The sequence below is a fragment of the Carcharhinus amblyrhynchos genome, chromosome 26, assembly GCF_965287045.1.
Source record: "Carcharhinus amblyrhynchos chromosome 26, sCarAmb.v2.hapA, whole genome shotgun sequence".
NCBI classification, from domain to species: Eukaryota; Metazoa; Chordata; class Chondrichthyes; order Carcharhiniformes; family Carcharhinidae; genus Carcharhinus; species Carcharhinus amblyrhynchos.
Genome location: NC_137349.1, coordinates 17,017,450 through 17,036,184, shown reverse-complemented (window position 1 = coordinate 17,036,184; position 18,735 = coordinate 17,017,450). Strand labels below are relative to the sequence as shown.

Sequence of the window (18,735 nt, the reverse complement as noted above, 5' to 3'; positions counted from 1 at the left end):
TTTACCAGATTGCCAGGGTCTAATAATCTTAGAAATAATTTATTAATGTACAAATAACACTTTCCACTAAGTGAATTAAGGGGCACTAGTGTAGGGCATTCGGCCTGTAATTTTTTTTAACTTTAGGGACAATGTTGGTTGACTTTTATAACAAAATAATGTGTTCTTTAGTATCAGAAGTAACCTTTAGTATCATAACCACAGATGATCTGAAGTGGATCACATCTACCCAATTAGTACCGAGGTTGGCCTAAATTTTGAGTGAAATTCAGCATCAGTAGGGGAGCACAGTGTTGATTTCTCCCATGTAGAAAAGCAAAGCCTTAAAGCATACACTTCTTTAAAAGCAACCTTCTCAAAAAAACACAAACATCTTAGTTGAGAGATTTGATCATGCAGTTTGGATGGATTTAATCAATGGCGGTGGGGGGGTGGAATCCACAGCAGTAGATCAGAGAGCACAGAGACAGTGGAGAACTTAGTGAATGGGTCCAGTAAGGCTAAGAATAATAAAACATGGACAGTGTACAAAACATGACAGGACAGACGGTTTGAGGTGTGTTTGCTTTAACGCAAGGAAAATGACAGGTAAGGAGGATGAACTTAAAGCTGGAATTACTACATAGAATTATGATGTTGTGGCAGTTAGTCATAGTGGTTTTGTGGATTCATAGAATACATTGCTCTAAGGTTAAATAATTATTCTCCCAGTTTAAAAATATGCAATGTTACAAATTATTGACGGTGTGCTGATATCACTCGTCAAAACATCACTGTCATTTTGACATCTTCCCATAATCTCCTGACATATCAGTTCCTCCACTTCACACCTAGGAGGTCTGTAGTATAACCCCAACAGTGTAATTGCACTGCTCCTATTCCTGAGTTTGACCTATATGGCCTCACTATATGATCCCACCAAGGCGTCCTCCCTCTGTACAGCTGTGACAATTCTCTCTAATTAGTAGAGCAACACCCCCACATCTTTTGTCACCCTCTATCTTTCCTGAAGCATCTAAATCTGCATCAGTTCCCACCCTCCTGCCACATTAGTTTAAATCCTTCCCAATAGCATCAGTAAACGCTTCCCCCAGGACACAGGTCTCCAAACTATGGTCTGCAGGCCGCATCTGGATCGGAGACCACTGCCCTAGGACGTTGGTTCCAATCCAGAGGGTTGGGTGCTGGGTGGGGTTTATGCCCCCTGGACCATGGCACCTTGGCAGTGCCTGTTTAGGTCCCCACTGCCCATGGGGCAAAATGTTTTGGGGGCACTTTGGCATTGCCTACTGGGCATGAGGCAGTGCCAAGGGGTCAGGGCCAAATGGGACAGAGCCCTTTGGGGGCAGGGCGTCTAGGGGACGATCGGAAGGGTGGGGGCTTCTGTTGCCTCTCTACAGTCAGGATTGGTGGGGGGAGGAAGGGAGGCCAGTGATCAGGGTGGAGGCTTCTGGGATGGAAGGGGTGGGGTGAAGTGGGAGATTGAGGCGGACCAGGAGGTGAGGGGGGGGGCAGGGGGCAAGGGCTAGGCCCAGGCATGTTTGGGAGGCCAAAAATTGGGCAGTGGGGACTTTGGAAGACCGGCAATGATGGATCGCAGGGCTGGCCAGCAATCTGGAAGATGGCAGACAGGGACCACTACATATGTGCAGTAACCCACTCAGTGCTATGCTGCCGACTTCTGTAGTGGGGATTGGACCTGCCCCTGATTTATGCTAGTGCATTCAGCAATGCACAGTGTGTGGGAAATTAATTTTTAAACTCCTGCTGAAAAAAGTGTGATTCACTCCAATTTTCACATGAATTTGACGCACAATTTTTTTTTTGAGAGAATTACCCCCAGGATGTTTTACTCCAGTAGTAATTTCACTGACAAATTAGGGATCTTTTACAGTGAAACAAATTTTAATAACACAGTTTAAATATTTTGCTTCATTTCTTAAAGTTATAACTATTAAAAGTAGAATAATGTGAACGAATGAAAAAAAAATTATTTCTAAATCATCACTATTTCAGTTCCAAATAAGCAACGTTCCTCTTACAGACTTAAATGTCACTTTAAATACAGTTAGCAACTATGAACATAATTGCTGTAATGTGTAGACAGTGTTGAAGCTTTCAGAGAGAAAATGAGTTTCAGAGCAACTTGCAAAAGCCTATCTTTAAACAATACCCAGCTAGAATTCCAGCTCTAAACTGCAAATGCTTTTTCTTTCTGCCACAGACCCAGCTCTATGCATAAATCATATCATCACTTGACCCTGTCAATCACTGTAAATCTGAAATCCCAGGGAAACTTAAGTAAACAAAAGTCCATTAACTCAAGAAAACCATTTAGAGGCTAAAATGAATTGTTATCCTGATCTCCCAGCATCTGAATTGCATTCCTTCCAGACATACCTGTAGAATAAAGCTGAATTTTTAAACATTCCCTGGAAACATTTCGTTGAATATTGGAAAAATTCTGGCAGCATTGGTGGAGAGAGAAACATAGTTGTCTGTATATCTTTTCCAGCTGATTACCATTAACACTGCTTTTGCCCATGATATCTTTATCAAATCTCTCCTTTGCTCCCACCTATCTCTCACCACCTATTTGCGTCACTTCCTCTTCAATGGTATATAATCCAAACATTTATACCTCCCTTCAGTCTGAAGAAGAGTCGTACGGACTCAAAACATTATCTTCGTTTCTTGCTCCAGATTCAGCCAGACCTGTTGAGTTTGTCCCAGTACTTTGTTTTTGTTTCAGATTTCCAGCATCTGCAGCATTTTGCTTCTTCCTGCCCCCTGTTGTTTCTCTTCTGAAGGTGTAGAATGCCCCTGACATGTGAAAACCTCATTCTCTGCAAGCCAGTCCCAGGCTTTTCCTCAGTTTCTTTGATTTTTAGCAGATATTAAAGGGTAAAAATTCAGTACCATCTGGCACTGAATTTTACATTCATTGCTCTCATGTTGCATCTAGTATTGAAAATAATATGAAATGCCATGGACCTCTGAAATTATTAATTGATTGAACTTGTAGCTATGTTAATAGGTGACAATTTTGAAACCTGTTAAATAAGTGTTCAGATATCGTGACAGTGAAATTTGAAGCTGTTTCATCTTTCATTTTGTGCTTGGACTACATTAGTAGAATAATTTTCTAATGATCTTTCACAGGATAGGAGTTTGGGCTATTTTGTATTTATTAATGCAGGACACATTCAGTATATTAAAGGAAAAGTAGTTTCCAATAAATGTTTATAGGAAATGATGGCTGTGTACTGCATTCAGTGCATTTGCAACAATATGGGGGTTGATGATGAGTGAGTCAGTCGCAGGGGTGGGTGTTGCGATTTTATCGCCTAATTTTGAAGCAGCCTTGGCTTTGAAAGATATTCAACTTGAATCCTAGTGAAGGGGAATTGTGTGGGGGGAAAGAATAAACATTTCTCTGAAGCCAAATAAAGCTGTAATGTTCGTGGAGTGGACTATGCATCTTGAGAGCATTGTGACAAGTAAACAGTGAAATCAGGAAGCACGTATTCATACATAGAATGGTGGAAATCACAGTGTACTACAGTGCAGAAGAGGTCCTGCTGCCCATCAAGTCTGCACCAACACATGAAAGGTCCTGATCAGCCCACCTAATCCCACTTGCCAGCCCATAGCCTTGAATGTTATGACATGGCAAGTACTCATCCTGGTACTTTTTAAAGGATATGCAGCATCCTGCCTCTGCCACCTTCCCAGGCAATGCATTCCAGAGCGTCACCACCCTCTGGGTAAAAACATTTTTCCTCAAATCCGCCTAAACCTCCCAACCCTCACTTTTTTAACTTGTATCTCCTCGTAACTGACTTTTCAACTAAAGGAAACAGTTGCTTCCTGTTCACCCTACCCATGCTCCTCATAATCTTCAACATCTCAATCAGGTCATTCCCTCAATCTTCTCTACTCCAGAGAAAACACCCAAGCCTATCCAACCTCTCTTTATAACTTAAATGTTCTGTCCCAAGCAACATCCTGGTAAACCTCCTCTGCCTTTATCAGGAAAGAAGAGTCATAATGGAAGAGGAAGTAATTCAACACTAGAAGGATTTACAATTGATAAGGAAAGATATTGGTAGGCAGCTTGTACCTAAAGAGGATAAAACTCAAGGATCAGATGAGATGTATCCATGGATACTGAGGGAAGCGAGGGTGGAAATTGCAGATGCACTGATTTTAGTTTTTCAATCTTCCTGTGACATCTGGGATCCCAATTTCCCCTAAAGGCTGTGAATGTTTGATTGAAATTTTAAAAATGAGACTGGTTTTTGTTACGTTAAGAGTTATGGATCAATGGGAGTTGATGTAGAGATCAACAGTGATCTGTCTGAATGGCAGAGTCGGCTCAAGTGACTAAATAACTTCCTTCTGATCTTATGAAGTATTAAATAGTGGCGAGATAAAAAGTTCTTTTGCAGGCATTCCCAGTATTTTTTTGCTATTAAGCTGTCTGGTTTATTCAAGGCTTTGGGGAATAAATTGATTAAAATAATGAGGAATAGTGTAACTACAGTTGCCTACAATTGTCTGCGTTTTGTAGTCAGAATAGTAGTACTTATCATTGACCTTTGGAGAAGGGTTCCCATTGACATCTAGCGATCTCTGTGGTGTGGATTCCTCCTTTCCTGATGGCATCTTGAATCTGGCACCAAGTTGAAGAGTTTTCCAAGCATCAAGCAACAGTGATGTCATCAAACAGGCGAAGCAGCCAATCATAGGCAGCAAACCATATTGTGAAACGCCCTGACTGACCTTCACTTTTAATTAAATTTTATAGAATGCCAAGTAAATTATTCTGACAAACAGATGGGACTATGGTAGAAACTGAAATATCATGAACAAGCTTTTAAAAAAATCTTTGCAATTTTTTTTTACCATAATGGAGAAACTTATGGGGAAATATAAGCAAAGTTTGGAGGAAACATGGTGTATATAGATCTGTGGTTAGTAATGATACTTGTTTGTACCTCATCATGATTGCAACCTGTTATGAAAAAGGAGCCCTACATTCTTTTTAAGGTGAGAGTTGGGGATGATTTTTTATTTGACATATTTATTCTGTTTTGAAGATGTGGTGCTGAAATATTATGATGTATGCACTTTATCCAAATATTTTAGTTCTGTTGTGCATCATTAGTAAAAATTGAACTGCTGTTTTTAAATAGAAGGCGTATATTAATGCTTCCTTAGGCGGCTTGAATTTTAATCTATAATTAAGTAGATAGTTTTAAGTACTAATTATGACTCTTTTGGCATATGTGGACAATAAAACACTACTACTATATTATTGATTTTACTACTAGCTACATATTCAATTGCCTTAAATGCATGGTTTACTTCAAAGAAAAGAGAGCAATGTCGTGTTTCTGTAAAGAATGTTTCTTTGGTAAGTGTCAGCCATGGCTTAGTTGGTAGCACACTCACCTCTGAATCACAAGGTTCCCAATTTAATTCCCACTTCAAGACTTGAGCATAAAACTCAAGGCTGACCATTCCAGTGCAGTACTGAACTGTTGTAGGTGCTGTATTTTGGTAGAAATTTTAAACGATCTGTCTGCTTGGGTGGATGTGAAAGATCCCATTATGTTATTTTGAAGAAGAGTAAGAAGTCTCACAACACCAGGTTAAAGTCCAAAAGGTTTATTTGGTAGCACAAGCTTTCGGAGTGCTGCTCCGTCCTCACCTGAGAAGGAACAACAGGGAAATTATCCCCTGTGCCCCGGCCTATTATCATGAAAAATAGATTTAAATAAGTAAGTAATTAGCTATAGTCCACAAAGTACCATGGGCAACTCTTGAGAGCGACAAAAGGTTATATATAGCTTGAGGGCAATACTTTGCAAGCATGGGTAAGATGAGAAGGTGGGCCCCCATGAGCTGCCAGAGCTGGAACAGGCCTTATCATTGTCATGCTGCTGTTTGCGTGAGTTTGCTGTGTGCAAGTTGGCTGCCTTGTTTCCTACACGAGAGTGACTCCACTTTAGGTACTGCATTGGCTGTAAAACACTTTGAGACATCTGGTAGTTGTGAAAAGCACCATACAAGTGCAAATCTTTTCCTTTCCTTCTAGCTGCTTCTGTCAGTTCAGTAGTTCACCTCTAGTTGCAGTTATTTTGCTATCCCATATTTCTCGATGTGTAATTCATCTGTGATAGCCAGTTCGCTGGTTGATAATTACTGTTGAGTTATTTAGAATGTCATAGTTATGTGTTTCATTGAAATGACTGACAGATGAAAATGTACATGAATTCTTTAATTGAAGCTGTTGTGCAAATGGATCCTTCCAATTTGCTAATAGGAATTATTGTTATCCTTTGGAAGAAAATCACCGAGGTGCACAGTTCTGTTTATCTTTAAAAAAAGGTCATGCCGTGCTTGGTTAGTTAATCTCCTTGCACTGTCTACTTGACTGTATATACAACCTAATTCTTGGCCATACTGTTTTGTTTTCTTGTTATCAATCTTAATTGTGACCATAACGTGATTACAATCAATATTATGTTTGAGAAAGAAAGGTGAGAAAACAATGATTTTAATTTTAGATGAGGTCCTCAGGTTGTGAGAAAAGGACTTGGAGGCACTGCAGAAAGTGCAAAAATGATTCACAAGGACATAACCTGCTAGGAAAATCTGAACAGGATGAGATATCTGATGAGGCTCCTCAAGATTATGAAAAGATTCAATGGGGAATTCAGGAGAAACTTCCGTACCCACAGTGTTTAAAAATATGACCCATGATTTGCTGGCTGCGTTGTGCTGCCACAGATCATGCTAATCTGGGAAAATTGCATGCAGGCCCCCTCCCCAATATGCTGCCAATTACAAAGCCCGCTATCATCAATCTGGCTATTCTGCTCTTTGTCTGCGTGGAAGGCTGTATGATTTAGTTTTATGTTCCATCCCAGGCCCCATTAACAGTGACAAGCATCAGGTATGGCAGGTGTCCCCTTAATCAAGGGAGCTTGTTGGATATTAACACAGCTTTTCATACTGCATAAAATTTGAAGTGCTTCCTATAATGAGCACATGTAATGTCTAATCGCATGGAAGTTAGGAGTTTCTTTGTCTTGTCTGAACTGCATTCCTTTCCTTGAGGCTAGTTCGCACAAAATGTCCAGGTGATGTCACCCAGAAATCATACTGCAAGCGGTCTTCAGTGATGCCCTTCTACATGGATGCCAGAGCTGAGCTGAATCTGCTTCCTTTGCCCCAGGTCCGAATCTTGCTGGGAGGGTCTCCCACAACTGAAACGTGCCAGTTCAAGCTGGCTGTATATCACTCGAGAAGGTAGAACAGACATCTTGAGGGAGGGGAGGAGCAACAATCTTCCTGTTGGCCAATAAGTCAGTTCGTTCATTGACTATCCAGTTGCATTGAGTATGATAGAATGACAGCATCCTGGGACATTCGGATATCCCTGGGATCTTTGAAAGCTACCGGGATGGGTTGTGAAGGGGCAAGGGCTTCACGCTGATGCCATGGCTGATGACATTGGCGTGGAGGCCTGCGACCAAAGCGGAGCCCCTATGTTAAGGGCCTTGTTGCCTCCTGATCTCTCTTTTGAGTAGTGCATGGCCATGCTAAAGATGTGCAGGGGTTGGGAAAGGCTGAGGGTTCAGTAAGTGATGAGGCTGTCATTCCAGAATGTCTGTCACTATGGGTCTCCATGGTTCTCACTGGGGTTGCTGGGGGGGGTGGGGGGGCAGTAGGAGATTCTGTGTACAGGTAGGGAGATAAACTCACTTTGGAAAGCTGGGTAGAGAGTTTGCAGGTTTAAGGTGCAATTTTCTTTAATGTTGATTATTTGCAGTTAACCTATTCCTGACTATGGTGTTTGCCTTCACCTGTGCCCCCCGGTGCTCCTAAATGATCTTAATCTTGTGTGGCCCAATGCTGTGTCTAAAATGCACGTCAGAGGTCGAGACGTTCTGCTGTGTTCCATGCCCCATGGACTGTGATGCCCTTGACTGACATCCTTTGGAGGGTCCCAGCCAACTTTCGGGTGTCATGGATGTAGCTGTGCCTTTCTGTTCAGCCTGCTGAGATACACCAATGTGCTTCGGGCACTTGCCTGCCATCCTCAATTGGATGGCAAACTGGGAGGTGGCTTGTTGATTGGCTACCTCCTGTAAAATGGTGCAACAAAATGCACCTCTGTTCTGGTCCCTGAAATCTTTCAAGGGGCATAAAATTCCACCCAGAAAGAGCAAACCCTGTAACTTGCTGTACTTTGTACATAACGTTTAAAAACAAACCAGATTTGTTTCTTGGGTAGTAAATTCAATCATATTCTTCTGTAGAAGATTGAAGCAGTTATCACATTTCAGGCACTGGGTATAGCTATTCTTCCAACAAAAATCCTGTATATTGCATTGCAAAGCTGGGAGTTAAGTGATACTGGAAAATGACCCATTTATCACTGTACGATCTGAACATCTTGGCTTTGCACCATAAATATTGCATAGCTGTTTAGAGGCCCACAATTTTAGTTATAATAGTTTGCAATATAAATGATCTCATCAAGACTTGTGTTGACAATATGGGATCTTATGCGCAGTCTCAGTGCTTGAACTAATCACAGCAGTGTCCACTAAGTTTCCTATTGTTCAGATCGGAATTGGAACAAGAAAATGAACAATTTTATTTACCATTTCCTAATGATTTGCAGAATTCTTTTGTTATTTTGAAATACTCATAAGCCGGGTGTACAAAATAAAGCTTAGTGTTACTTAGTAAACAAGAATGTTAAAAAATAAGTAATTTTCTAACCCCAAATTGTAATGCACCACTTTTTTAATCTGGGGGAAAAAAACAAGTAACACTTGCTAGGAGAGCAACTGGATGACTAACAATGCGTCACGATAAACTCGTGTCTTTTTATGAACTAACACATTCGCCCGTGTGCATATTAGGATTTACACTTCATTTCCCTGAAGTAAATATTGAAATTGTATTTCATTTACCAGAGTGAATGAGTCATGGATTCTTTGTGATAAGCGTTGAAGGTTATCATCAATATGGAAAGGCTGTAGCTTGCTGAAATCACAAACCACTTTTTGCAGTAGTTTTCATTCAACTAAAATATATGCTTGAAAATTGTTTGAATGTAGTTTTTGCTTCGGGCGAGAATGCAAGCCTTAATTTTAGTCATGGGGAGAGGGATGTAGCAAGACCTTGATGGGCACAAGGAAAGGATCAAAAAAGATGTACCTGACTTAGTCGTCTTTTCGCTTAAATCCTCTTGCTGCTGTCATCACGTGATTGGAAAGCCACATGAATTTTCCAGTCGGCACAGTTAAACTTATAATTAGGGCTCAATTGCATCATCATACTCTATTTAACAAATGACGTCACTGTCTTCAGATGGATGTGATTATTGCCTGCTTACTAGCCCAAGATAATGTTAAAGACTTTGGTTCAGGAACATAGGAACAGAAGTAGGCCAATTGGCCCAGCCAGCTCCACTGTTCAGTTAGATCAGGGCTGATCATCTATTTCAATGCTACTTTCCTGCGCTATCCCCAAATTCCTTGATTTCATTGGTTTCCGGAACTTATCAATTTCAGTCATGAACGAATTCATGATTGAGTTTCTGCGGTCCTGTGGCGTAGAAAGTTTCAAAGGTTCACTACACCATGAGTGAAGAAATTTCTCCTCATTACAGGCATAAATGGCATGCCTCTGATTCTCAGACTGTGTCCTCTGGTTCCAGACTCACTAGCCAGGGGAAACTTCCTATATACATCCACTCTCTCATGCCCTGTAAGAATTTTGTAAGTTTCATTGAAATCACCTCTCATTCTTTTAAGCTCTAGGTCATACATGCTCAGTTTCCTCAGTCACCCCTTACAGGATTGTCCTACCATCTTAGGAACAAGTCTGGTGAACCTCTGTTGCACTCCCTCCTTGGCAAATATATCCTTCATTTGATAAGACCAAAGCAGCATGCACCGTATAGCAGGTAATATTCTAGGATTCCATGTGGGTCGACAGCTGATAAAAATTTAAGAAATCAGAACCAGGCACGGCCTTTTCTCTCCAGCCTTCTTTGCCATTCAGTAAGATCCTGGTCAAAATCCACTTGCCTGCCTTGTCCACATATCCATTGATTTTCTTAGTGCTCAGGAATCTTGAATATATTGAGTAACTACATTTCCACAGCACTTAGGTAGAGAATTCCAAAGGTTCATAACGCTTTTGAAGAAATTTCTCCTTGTCTATCTGAAATTGCTGACCCCTTATCCTTATCCCTAATTTTGGATTCATCAGCCAGGGTAAACAGCCCCTTAACAGCTACCCTGACAAGTTCTGCAAGAATGAGGCTTTCTGACCAATTTTTAACTTTCCACCTGCCCAGCTTCTGCAAGGCAAATGGCCATTAAAATCACCTAGATGGTAATGTGTTTAACAATATGGATCCCAAACCACTGAAAAATAAGTCATGCAAATATATTATCACAAAGCTGGTCTTCATGCATGCTTTATTCAACCATAGATTAGATAAATACAATTGAAAGGTACTTCTATCTATATCATTTATTTCAGAAACATTTTCACTTTTAAAAAATGGCTAGGTCCATTGACATTTGAGAACCGCTTAGTCTGCTTTGTGAGTGCTAGTGTCTGACTTCAAGATTAATTCATGGAAGAATGCTTGCTGACAAGGGCAATTTCTTCAGTATGTTAAGATCCTATGTCAATAGACTGTGTGTGAATAACCTGTGGAAGCAGTATTACTGCAAGGACTGAAGCAGTTGAAGAATGCCCATTTTAATCATCTAGAGGCACTCTGAGATGAGTAAAAGTAAATATGGCTTTGCCAGTGTTCCCTACATAAAGTAAATAATCTTGTGCATTATTGCACTGTATTGTGCCTTTGATCTTGGTTGATTGACAGCTCCATTCCAAGCACTTTCATGAAGTCCAAACTTAAGCTGACTTGGAATCATCACAGCTGGAACCTGTATATAAACTTGGATAACATTTTGAACATCATGTAGACTGCCAAACTGCGCAAGAAATAAGTTTTGAAAACTGGTATTTCTTCTGCTTTATGACCTTCTAAGGAGTAGGTTTTTAACTTGTTGTCCAAATGAAGATCTGACATTGTTGATCCCACTGTTTGTCACAGAAACTACTCAATTCTGATTTCCATTAATTTTGCTGGAAATTATAATTCTGTGGTTTCTATGAGGGGTTTGAGATCCACAGTTCCAGTTTTACACCTGGGTCCATTTTGAAAATCTACTTCCTGGTCTACTGCCATGTCTTGTAGCCTCTGCATATATCTTAACTGTAAGTAAATCAGTTGACTTTGTTTTAGCTTGATGCCTTTTACTTATTAGAATGAATGTTTGAAGGAAAATAACTTCAAAAGATCAGTTTTTTAAATGGGAGGGTATTAGTTAGCAACCGTGTCATGCCACTGTACGAATATTTGTTTAGAAAAGTTCCCCAGAGTTGTCGAAATGCTGATACCCAATAAAGCTGTAGATATAGTTGATAGCTAACCATTTTGAGAGATGCAGCCTAATTAAAAATGTCTTTTAACATAGAATTGTGCGGATTACCCTTTTTTTAGTAAACGCACAGTTTGACTACAGTTTTTTAAAAGCTATAGTTTAACTGCCTAGTTAGTTCATAGCTAAATTTAGTATTTTGCCTAATTGAGCAAGCTTTCAAATGCCCATCCATCCCGGGCTGCTTACCTGGACTGTGTGGCTTTGCTGTGGTTTGTCCTTTCGACGTCCTCAGTCCCATACGCTGTACCTGTAGGATGATCCTTTTATTAGTGATTTTATTTTTTTTAATGCGGGCGGGTATTTTCTGCCCACAGAAAGAAAAAGCCACTCAGAATTGCTTCTCCGTTCTCAAAAAAAAATCTATTATTTCCACAGGACAGGTGCAGGTGCCTGAAGAAGAAATTGAGCAAAACGGCCAAAACAGGAGCAAAGGCAGCCACAAAACAGTGTGCATGAATGGCACAGAGGCAGGACAGTTTAACAGCAAGGTCAAAAATGAACGGAGGTCAAGTTCTTCTTCCAATCCATCCCGCAAAGCTTCCACCAGTAGCAGCAAAATTCGGAAACTCTCTGCATGTAAACAGCAATGACCCATCTGTAAACTCTGTGTGGTATGTACTGGAGCTTCCATTAAATTATATTTGAACTGGACTCTATCCAAGTGCACACTTTAATGTGACAGTCCAATTGTGTATATAAGTTTGTGAAGGAATAGAGACTTTGCATTGATTCATAGCAATCGGAATAGGGCCAGTCATTAGTCTCTGTGAGATATGACTATATTAATGAACATGACTTTCTTCACTGTCACTTCATAGTGTGACAGATTGCTTTAAACTATACTTTTCCAGTTCAAACATAATAAAAAAAATGGGTAAAATTGAACTGTAGTTGAATGGAAACCCAACACAAAGTCACCAGATGCCATATTTGTATTTGCAATACTTAATATTGCGATACGATATGATCAAGACTATTAAAGCTTCCCAAAAATATACTAGGTCACTCATATTTTGCGCTGGGTGATGATTGTCATATAATCTTTGTTCAATTATTTAGAAAAACAACCTCCGTTTCTCTCATTTTTTTATATACTTGAAAGTGACTTTATTTTTCTGTAAACATTTTCTGTAAACATACTAGAACTTGTGTGACAGAATGGCTTTATTTCAGTTCATTTTTAAAAAGGGTAGCAATCCCATTCATTTGTCACTTAAGGTGAATTTTCAGGTAATGAGTAAAATATATATTTTACAATACATTTTTAGTTACATTTCTAACAACCACCTCCCCACTCCCTTTTTTTTGCAGTTTCCTATAATTTAGATCTGCTGTACCCTGAGAACTGTTTGTGCAAAAAATGGCATCCTTAGTGTTGAAAGAGTTGGAATGATTTGTCAAAGCATTTGAAGTTGATGGTCCTTCAAAACTCCTGATAGCAGATAGCCAGTCTGATGTTGAGTTGCTTTTTATCACAAGATTTTTGACACAATGGAATAGATTTTAACTCCCATCCTTGGGTAGAAAGCTATCAGTTGAGGATCAACTCATCTGATCTCCTTTCTGTTGAAGTCAGTGCAAAGGAAAAATCCAGCAGTGCGTACAAACTGGTGGCCCATCTGCTACCATCAGGTTTCTGCTGGCAGTGAAAGTTGAAATCCTAATCTCATGCACGAGTGTCAAGGACTGTCTGAGAATTTTCCTGCCTCATAATGCTTTAAGCCTGCTTCAGCATCAGGTTATCTCTGAGGGGATGAGCTGCAAGGAGCTTTTCAGGTGACTCAGACAGCAGTGATGCTCTATGCGCAACTTCCAGGAGTAACTTTCTACATGCAAGATGAGACTGACCATGTTAGTCTTTTCTGCTCCAGAAGGCATTGTATCAGCCATCCAGAAAACTGATTTGAGTATGTTATACATGTGGTTGTAGATTTGACTGTCTGATTGTTTTGGGACTTGAAGCATGTAACTATAGCTTTTTGCTGGGGACTACTCTACACTGCCATGTTGCATAGCTTTTGTCCTCTGAATTCTAATTTTGTGCAAAAAGGATTGTAATTTTAAAAATGGAACCTGTTAAAGGAGCAGTACGTTACATGTTTTATGTTTTATAACATTAAATTATTACTTGCTCTCTTCCCTTCTTACTGTGTCCTTTTATGAGTTAATATTATTAAAACACATCCTCAGTCTAGTCTTCGCAGTTCTCTAAGGAAGAACTTTCATACTTCTCCAGTTGATTAGAAATGTGCAGCTGCAATTCCCACTTTCCAACCAAATCAACAGTGCTGGTGCTACCTGAACAAAATAACTTCTGATCTTCCATTATTGTTTTCATGTGTGTAGCTGCACTTGACCATTTGTTGCCGTAGAATAATAACTAGCCATTCTGTCTCTAACCAGCCTTGAGCCAGGGCGTGCTGCTCCTTGAAGTTGGCAAATATAAGTTTTTTTTTAATGATTACTTTTGTATATTGAAAAATGTATAGCAAACCACAGTTTTGGTAGAACCTAGTTGGTGATTGAAAGTTCACAGCTGCTTTGAAAACCATATTTGAAGACTTTAAATGGAACATATTTGTAAATGAATACTTTGTTTTCGTATAATTTCATACAGAAATGCCATTGTATTTTATTTTCCTTTATATTTATTAACCATAGTGGAACAAACGTGTTTATATTGTGCTTCCTGAACCGTTGTCACAATTGCTGATTAGTGTATAAAAAAAATTAAAACTTTAACTTTTTTTTCCCCCAACTTTGCTAGTGTTGTGCTGTGACAACAGTATGGTGCATGTTTTGATAGCTAAAATCCCAAAAGTACTACTGACTCCAATTTTGTAGAAATCTTGGTTAATATTTTAAATACTCAATTTTTCTTAGTATTTTTGTTGTTGCAGGTGTTGTACTGAATTGAATAAAAAGATTTGAAGGCACTGTGTTGCATTCAAAAGCAGCCACTGTTGTAACAGTTTAGAATGTGTATTTGTGAAGTTAATTGAAAATTTATAGAATGTAAATGATTTTTTGAGCTCATGATCCTATTACAAAATATTGTCCTCCTTGCCCAAGTACCTTTCATAATTTTTTTGTATAGTACAAACAATGTATGGGTCTTTCATCTATTTTATAGACTTTTCTAAAATTTAGTACCTGGTCAGGGGGATTATCAACGGAGATGTGTTGTATTTCGGGTTTTGTTGTTGATATCATTTTTTTTCCCTTGAACCAACCAAGAGGTTATTGGCTTACTAAGTAGCACTGCTTTGTCAGTGCATCCCAACCTGAACATCTAGTGGCAAACTTCTGTTTTCCATAAACAATCCTAGAGATCTCCTAAACTTTTAAAATATTGACAAGTTTCTTTGTTATTAACAATGGAATATAAGGAGAAACTCTAGTTTAGCTTCATTTACTAATCCCTTCAGAAATAGCTGATACGGTGCATTTGCCACCCAGGCTGGTATAATCCTGGTTATTGTAAATAGCTTTGAATATTGCTTTTCTATCAACTTAACAATTCTATTCCTAAGATTATTTTTGCGTTTTATGCAGCGCTTACATTCAAACACTTTCAATTTTAAAAGTTATAACTGAGTAAAAAAATATAGTTTACAGTGCAAAACAAGACAATGGGGGATTAGTGTCATTTGGAGTACAGTTCCAATCTAATTTTAAGTTTGATTAGATATAGGGTTATATATAGGTATGTGTATTCAAGATGAGAGAAAGTACTGTATGTGCTGAATGCAAGTTTCCTAATGAAAAAGATTAAAAATTGCACTTTGAATTCATGACCCTTAGAATAAATGAGACGGGGACGGCATGGTGACACAGTGGTTAGTACTGCTGCCTCACTGTGCCAGAGACCCAGGTTCGATTCCCAGCTTGGGTCAGTGTCTATGTGGAATTTGCACGTTCTGTCTGTGTCCTTCTTCCACATGCTCCGGTTTCCTCCCACAGTCCAAAAGATGTGCAGTTTTGGTGAATTGGCCATGCTAAATTCTTCTCAGTTTACCTGAACAGGTGCTGGAATGTGATGACTAGGGGATTTTCACAGTAACTTAATTACTTGTGACTAATAAATAAATTTTAACTGACTCCACTATGCACCAAATGATTGTTGCAACTAAAATTAAATTTAGTTTTAAAGTTGTCATTTATTGAACATGAAACTTAAAATAGATTTGTTTAGTTATTTGCTTTAAACAATGGAATAAATTGAGTTAAAGATTTATTTAAACAGTTGTCAGTTGTGAATGCAGAAACTTCTAGAAGGTCAGTATTTCTAAAGGATCATGTTGAATTGTAGAAACTCAACCTCTGTAGATGTTTCGTTAATGCTATTATCAGTTGAATTTTATCATACACTGTGATCATCTCTTGTCATTCTACACTGTTTGGTAACTAACTTCACTGATGCAAAAACATTTTTATTTTGCTAGTCAGTACCTGACAGATGAATAGGAGTTATTTAAGATGGAAACTTATTTTATCGTAGTATAGTAATTTCTGAGAGTAATTATCCTCAGATTGGATGAAACAACGGCATTGGTTAAATCACATCCTCGGTTACAACTTGTCTAGCTCTTGCAATGGGAAGGTGTGTATTTCATTAAAAATAAATGACATTGCAACCCTTTCTGTTATTAGTATACAGAAAGAACATGGTGTATATTTCAGGGCATTACTTGACAAAGTAGAAGAGCACAGATTAGCAAGAAAGCGTTTGAGATGGATTGCAGAGGGATTATAGATGGTAACTGTTAAAGGCAGTATCAACTTGAAACCACATACATTGTGTTTGCCGTAAAAAAATTCATTTTGGGTACATTGCTTCCTTGGAGGAGCAGAAAATAAAAGTTATCCAAACCTTTCAGTAATACCAAATTGCAATTGGGAAGGGGAGACTCGTTGCAGAGAGAAATCTAGACAGTTGTCAGTTTCTTAGTGTATTTTTAATAAAACATTTAAAAGGTGCCTGTTCATGTTCTTGTGCTTAAAACAAAAAAAATCTTAAATTTAAAGAGTTTCTTGAATGCATGCAAATGGCTGCACTTGGCTCACAATGACTAATTAGCAATGTGCGAATTTTGTGGGCGTGGTACATTCTCACACAATATTTTTCAAACTTGTGCAGCAGATTACACAAACTTGATTTGTGCTGGACATAAACTGCTTTTGAAATTCCTTGATACTTTGTCTGAGAGATGCAGCTGTTCTTGCAAATATGTGGCACATGGATAAATGTGCAGTTGAGGCTTTGCTGACTGATGATAGGAGGCATGCCAAGGTAAACCATGTAAAGCACTGTGCATTGTCTTTGGAATGCTTCTGAGGACCCACGCACTAATAATTAATTAAGCAGTCTCTGATCTTTGTTGTGCCGTGGCAGTCTGCTGTCGCATTGTCTTTTAGGGTCAGAACTTGCCACAGTCTTGCGTCTACCAGGGTGAGGTGGTGTTATCTCTCTCTGCAGATGCAGGAAGGCTTTCAGCACCTGTCTCATATTCCATGATCAGACCTCCTTTTCTTTCAAATGCATCAGTTTGGTCGAATCACATTAGAAAATGCATTGATACCACTAATGAACAACTGGCACTCGGAGCTTACTTGTCAGTGGAAACTTAAAATATGATCTTGAAATGGACAAACTTTATTTATGTTGGCAACCTTTGCTCATTTAATGAACTACAGCCTGACCTACCAGTCCATAGCAACCCTGGATTGCTGTTTTCCTCAAGGTCACAAGGTAGTTAATATGATCCATGGCAAATTGCAGGAGCTATGTAGCTGTTGCATCTGTCTGTTCAAGTGGTCACGAAAGATCCTGTGGCACTCTTGAAAGAAGGGAGTTATTGTAGTGTTGTGGCCAACATTCCTCCCTTAATTAACATCAACAAAATGAGTGAGTTGCTGAATTTATTTTACTTGTTTGTTTAACATTGTGTGCAAATTGATGGCCGATTTTGCCTATGTTTCAAAAATAATTAATTGATAGGCTTTCGTTCTTGCTTACTTCAGAGGATGTAGAAGAGATTTGCCAGAATAGTTCTAGGGAAATGAAAGAGTTTAGCTGCAAAGTTAGTTTGGGGAAGCTGGGATTGTTCCTTCTGGAGCAAAGGAAATTGAGAGGGTTTGATGTGGAGATGCTGGCATTGGGCTGGGGTGGGCATTGTCTGTACCTGTAAAGACTTGATTACCTGTAAACACTTGCGTTCCAACCATTATCTAGCAATTGAGCCTGTCTATTTATGCCGTGTTTGTGAACCGAACTCTGCACTCACCTGATGAAGGAGCAGCGCTTCAAAAGCTTATGCTATCAAATAAACTTGTTGGACGTGAGACTTCTTACTGAAGTGGATTTGCACAAGATAATCACAGGTTTGATAAGATAGACAAGGAAAAAGTGTTCCATTAGCTCGTGGACCAGAGGGCACAGATTTAAAGTTTTTGTTAGTGTCCCAAGTAGGCTTACATTAACAGTACAATGAAGTTACTGTGAAAATCTCCGAATCACCACACTCCGTTCGGGAGCACTGAAATTAGCATGCCAATGCACCTAACCAGCACATCTTTCGGACTGTGGGAGGAAACTCACGCAGACGTGGGGAGAACATGCAGACGTGGGGAGAACATACAGACTTCCCGCAGACAGTGACCCAAGCTGGGAATCAAACCTGGGTCCCTGGTGCTGTGGGGCAGCAGTGCTAACCACTGTGCCACCATGTTTTTTGGCAAGCGATGCCGGCGGGAGTGGAAGGATGAGAACTTTTTACGCAGTGAATGGTAATCATCTGGAACTTGTCTGTGCGAACGATGGATATCGAGTTGATTGGTGATTCAGTAGAAAATTGGATGGACTCTCGAATGAAATAAATTTGTCTATGAGGATAGAGTGACAGAATGGCACTGACTGGATTGTCTACATAGAAAAAGTCTCACAACACCAGGTTAAAGTCCAAGCGGTTTATTTGATAGTAAACCCACAAGCTTTCAGAAACACTTCCTTCGTCAGGTGTGTGGAAGGTTCTGATCAGAGAAGGGCATGATCAGAACCTTGCACACACCTGACGAAGAAACAGTGTTTCCAAAAGCTTGTGGGTTTACTATCAAATAAACTGGTTGGACTTTAACCTGGTGTTGTGAGACTTTTTACTGTGTTTAACCCACACCAACG

At 39.4% G+C, this 18,735-nt stretch overlaps 1 protein-coding gene across 3 annotated transcripts in view; it reads left to right on the top strand.

Annotated features, from left to right (window-relative positions):
- The window catches only part of stk11 (serine/threonine kinase 11), a 136,526-nt gene that overhangs the window by 80,564 nt on the left and 37,227 nt on the right, over nt 1–18,735 (top strand). The window contains exon 9 of one of the 3 annotated variants that reach the window (XM_080212849.1): nt 11,931–12,166. The exons of 1 other annotated variant lie outside the window; for it this stretch is intronic. In XM_080212849.1, the coding sequence (XP_080068975.1) occupies nt 11,931–12,145 (215 nt within the window). In that variant the 3' untranslated portion in view covers nt 12,146–12,166. Of the gene's footprint in view, nt 1–11,930; nt 13,692–18,735 lie in introns of those variants that run through there. One more of the 3 variants, XM_080212848.1, reaches the window with a different exon arrangement.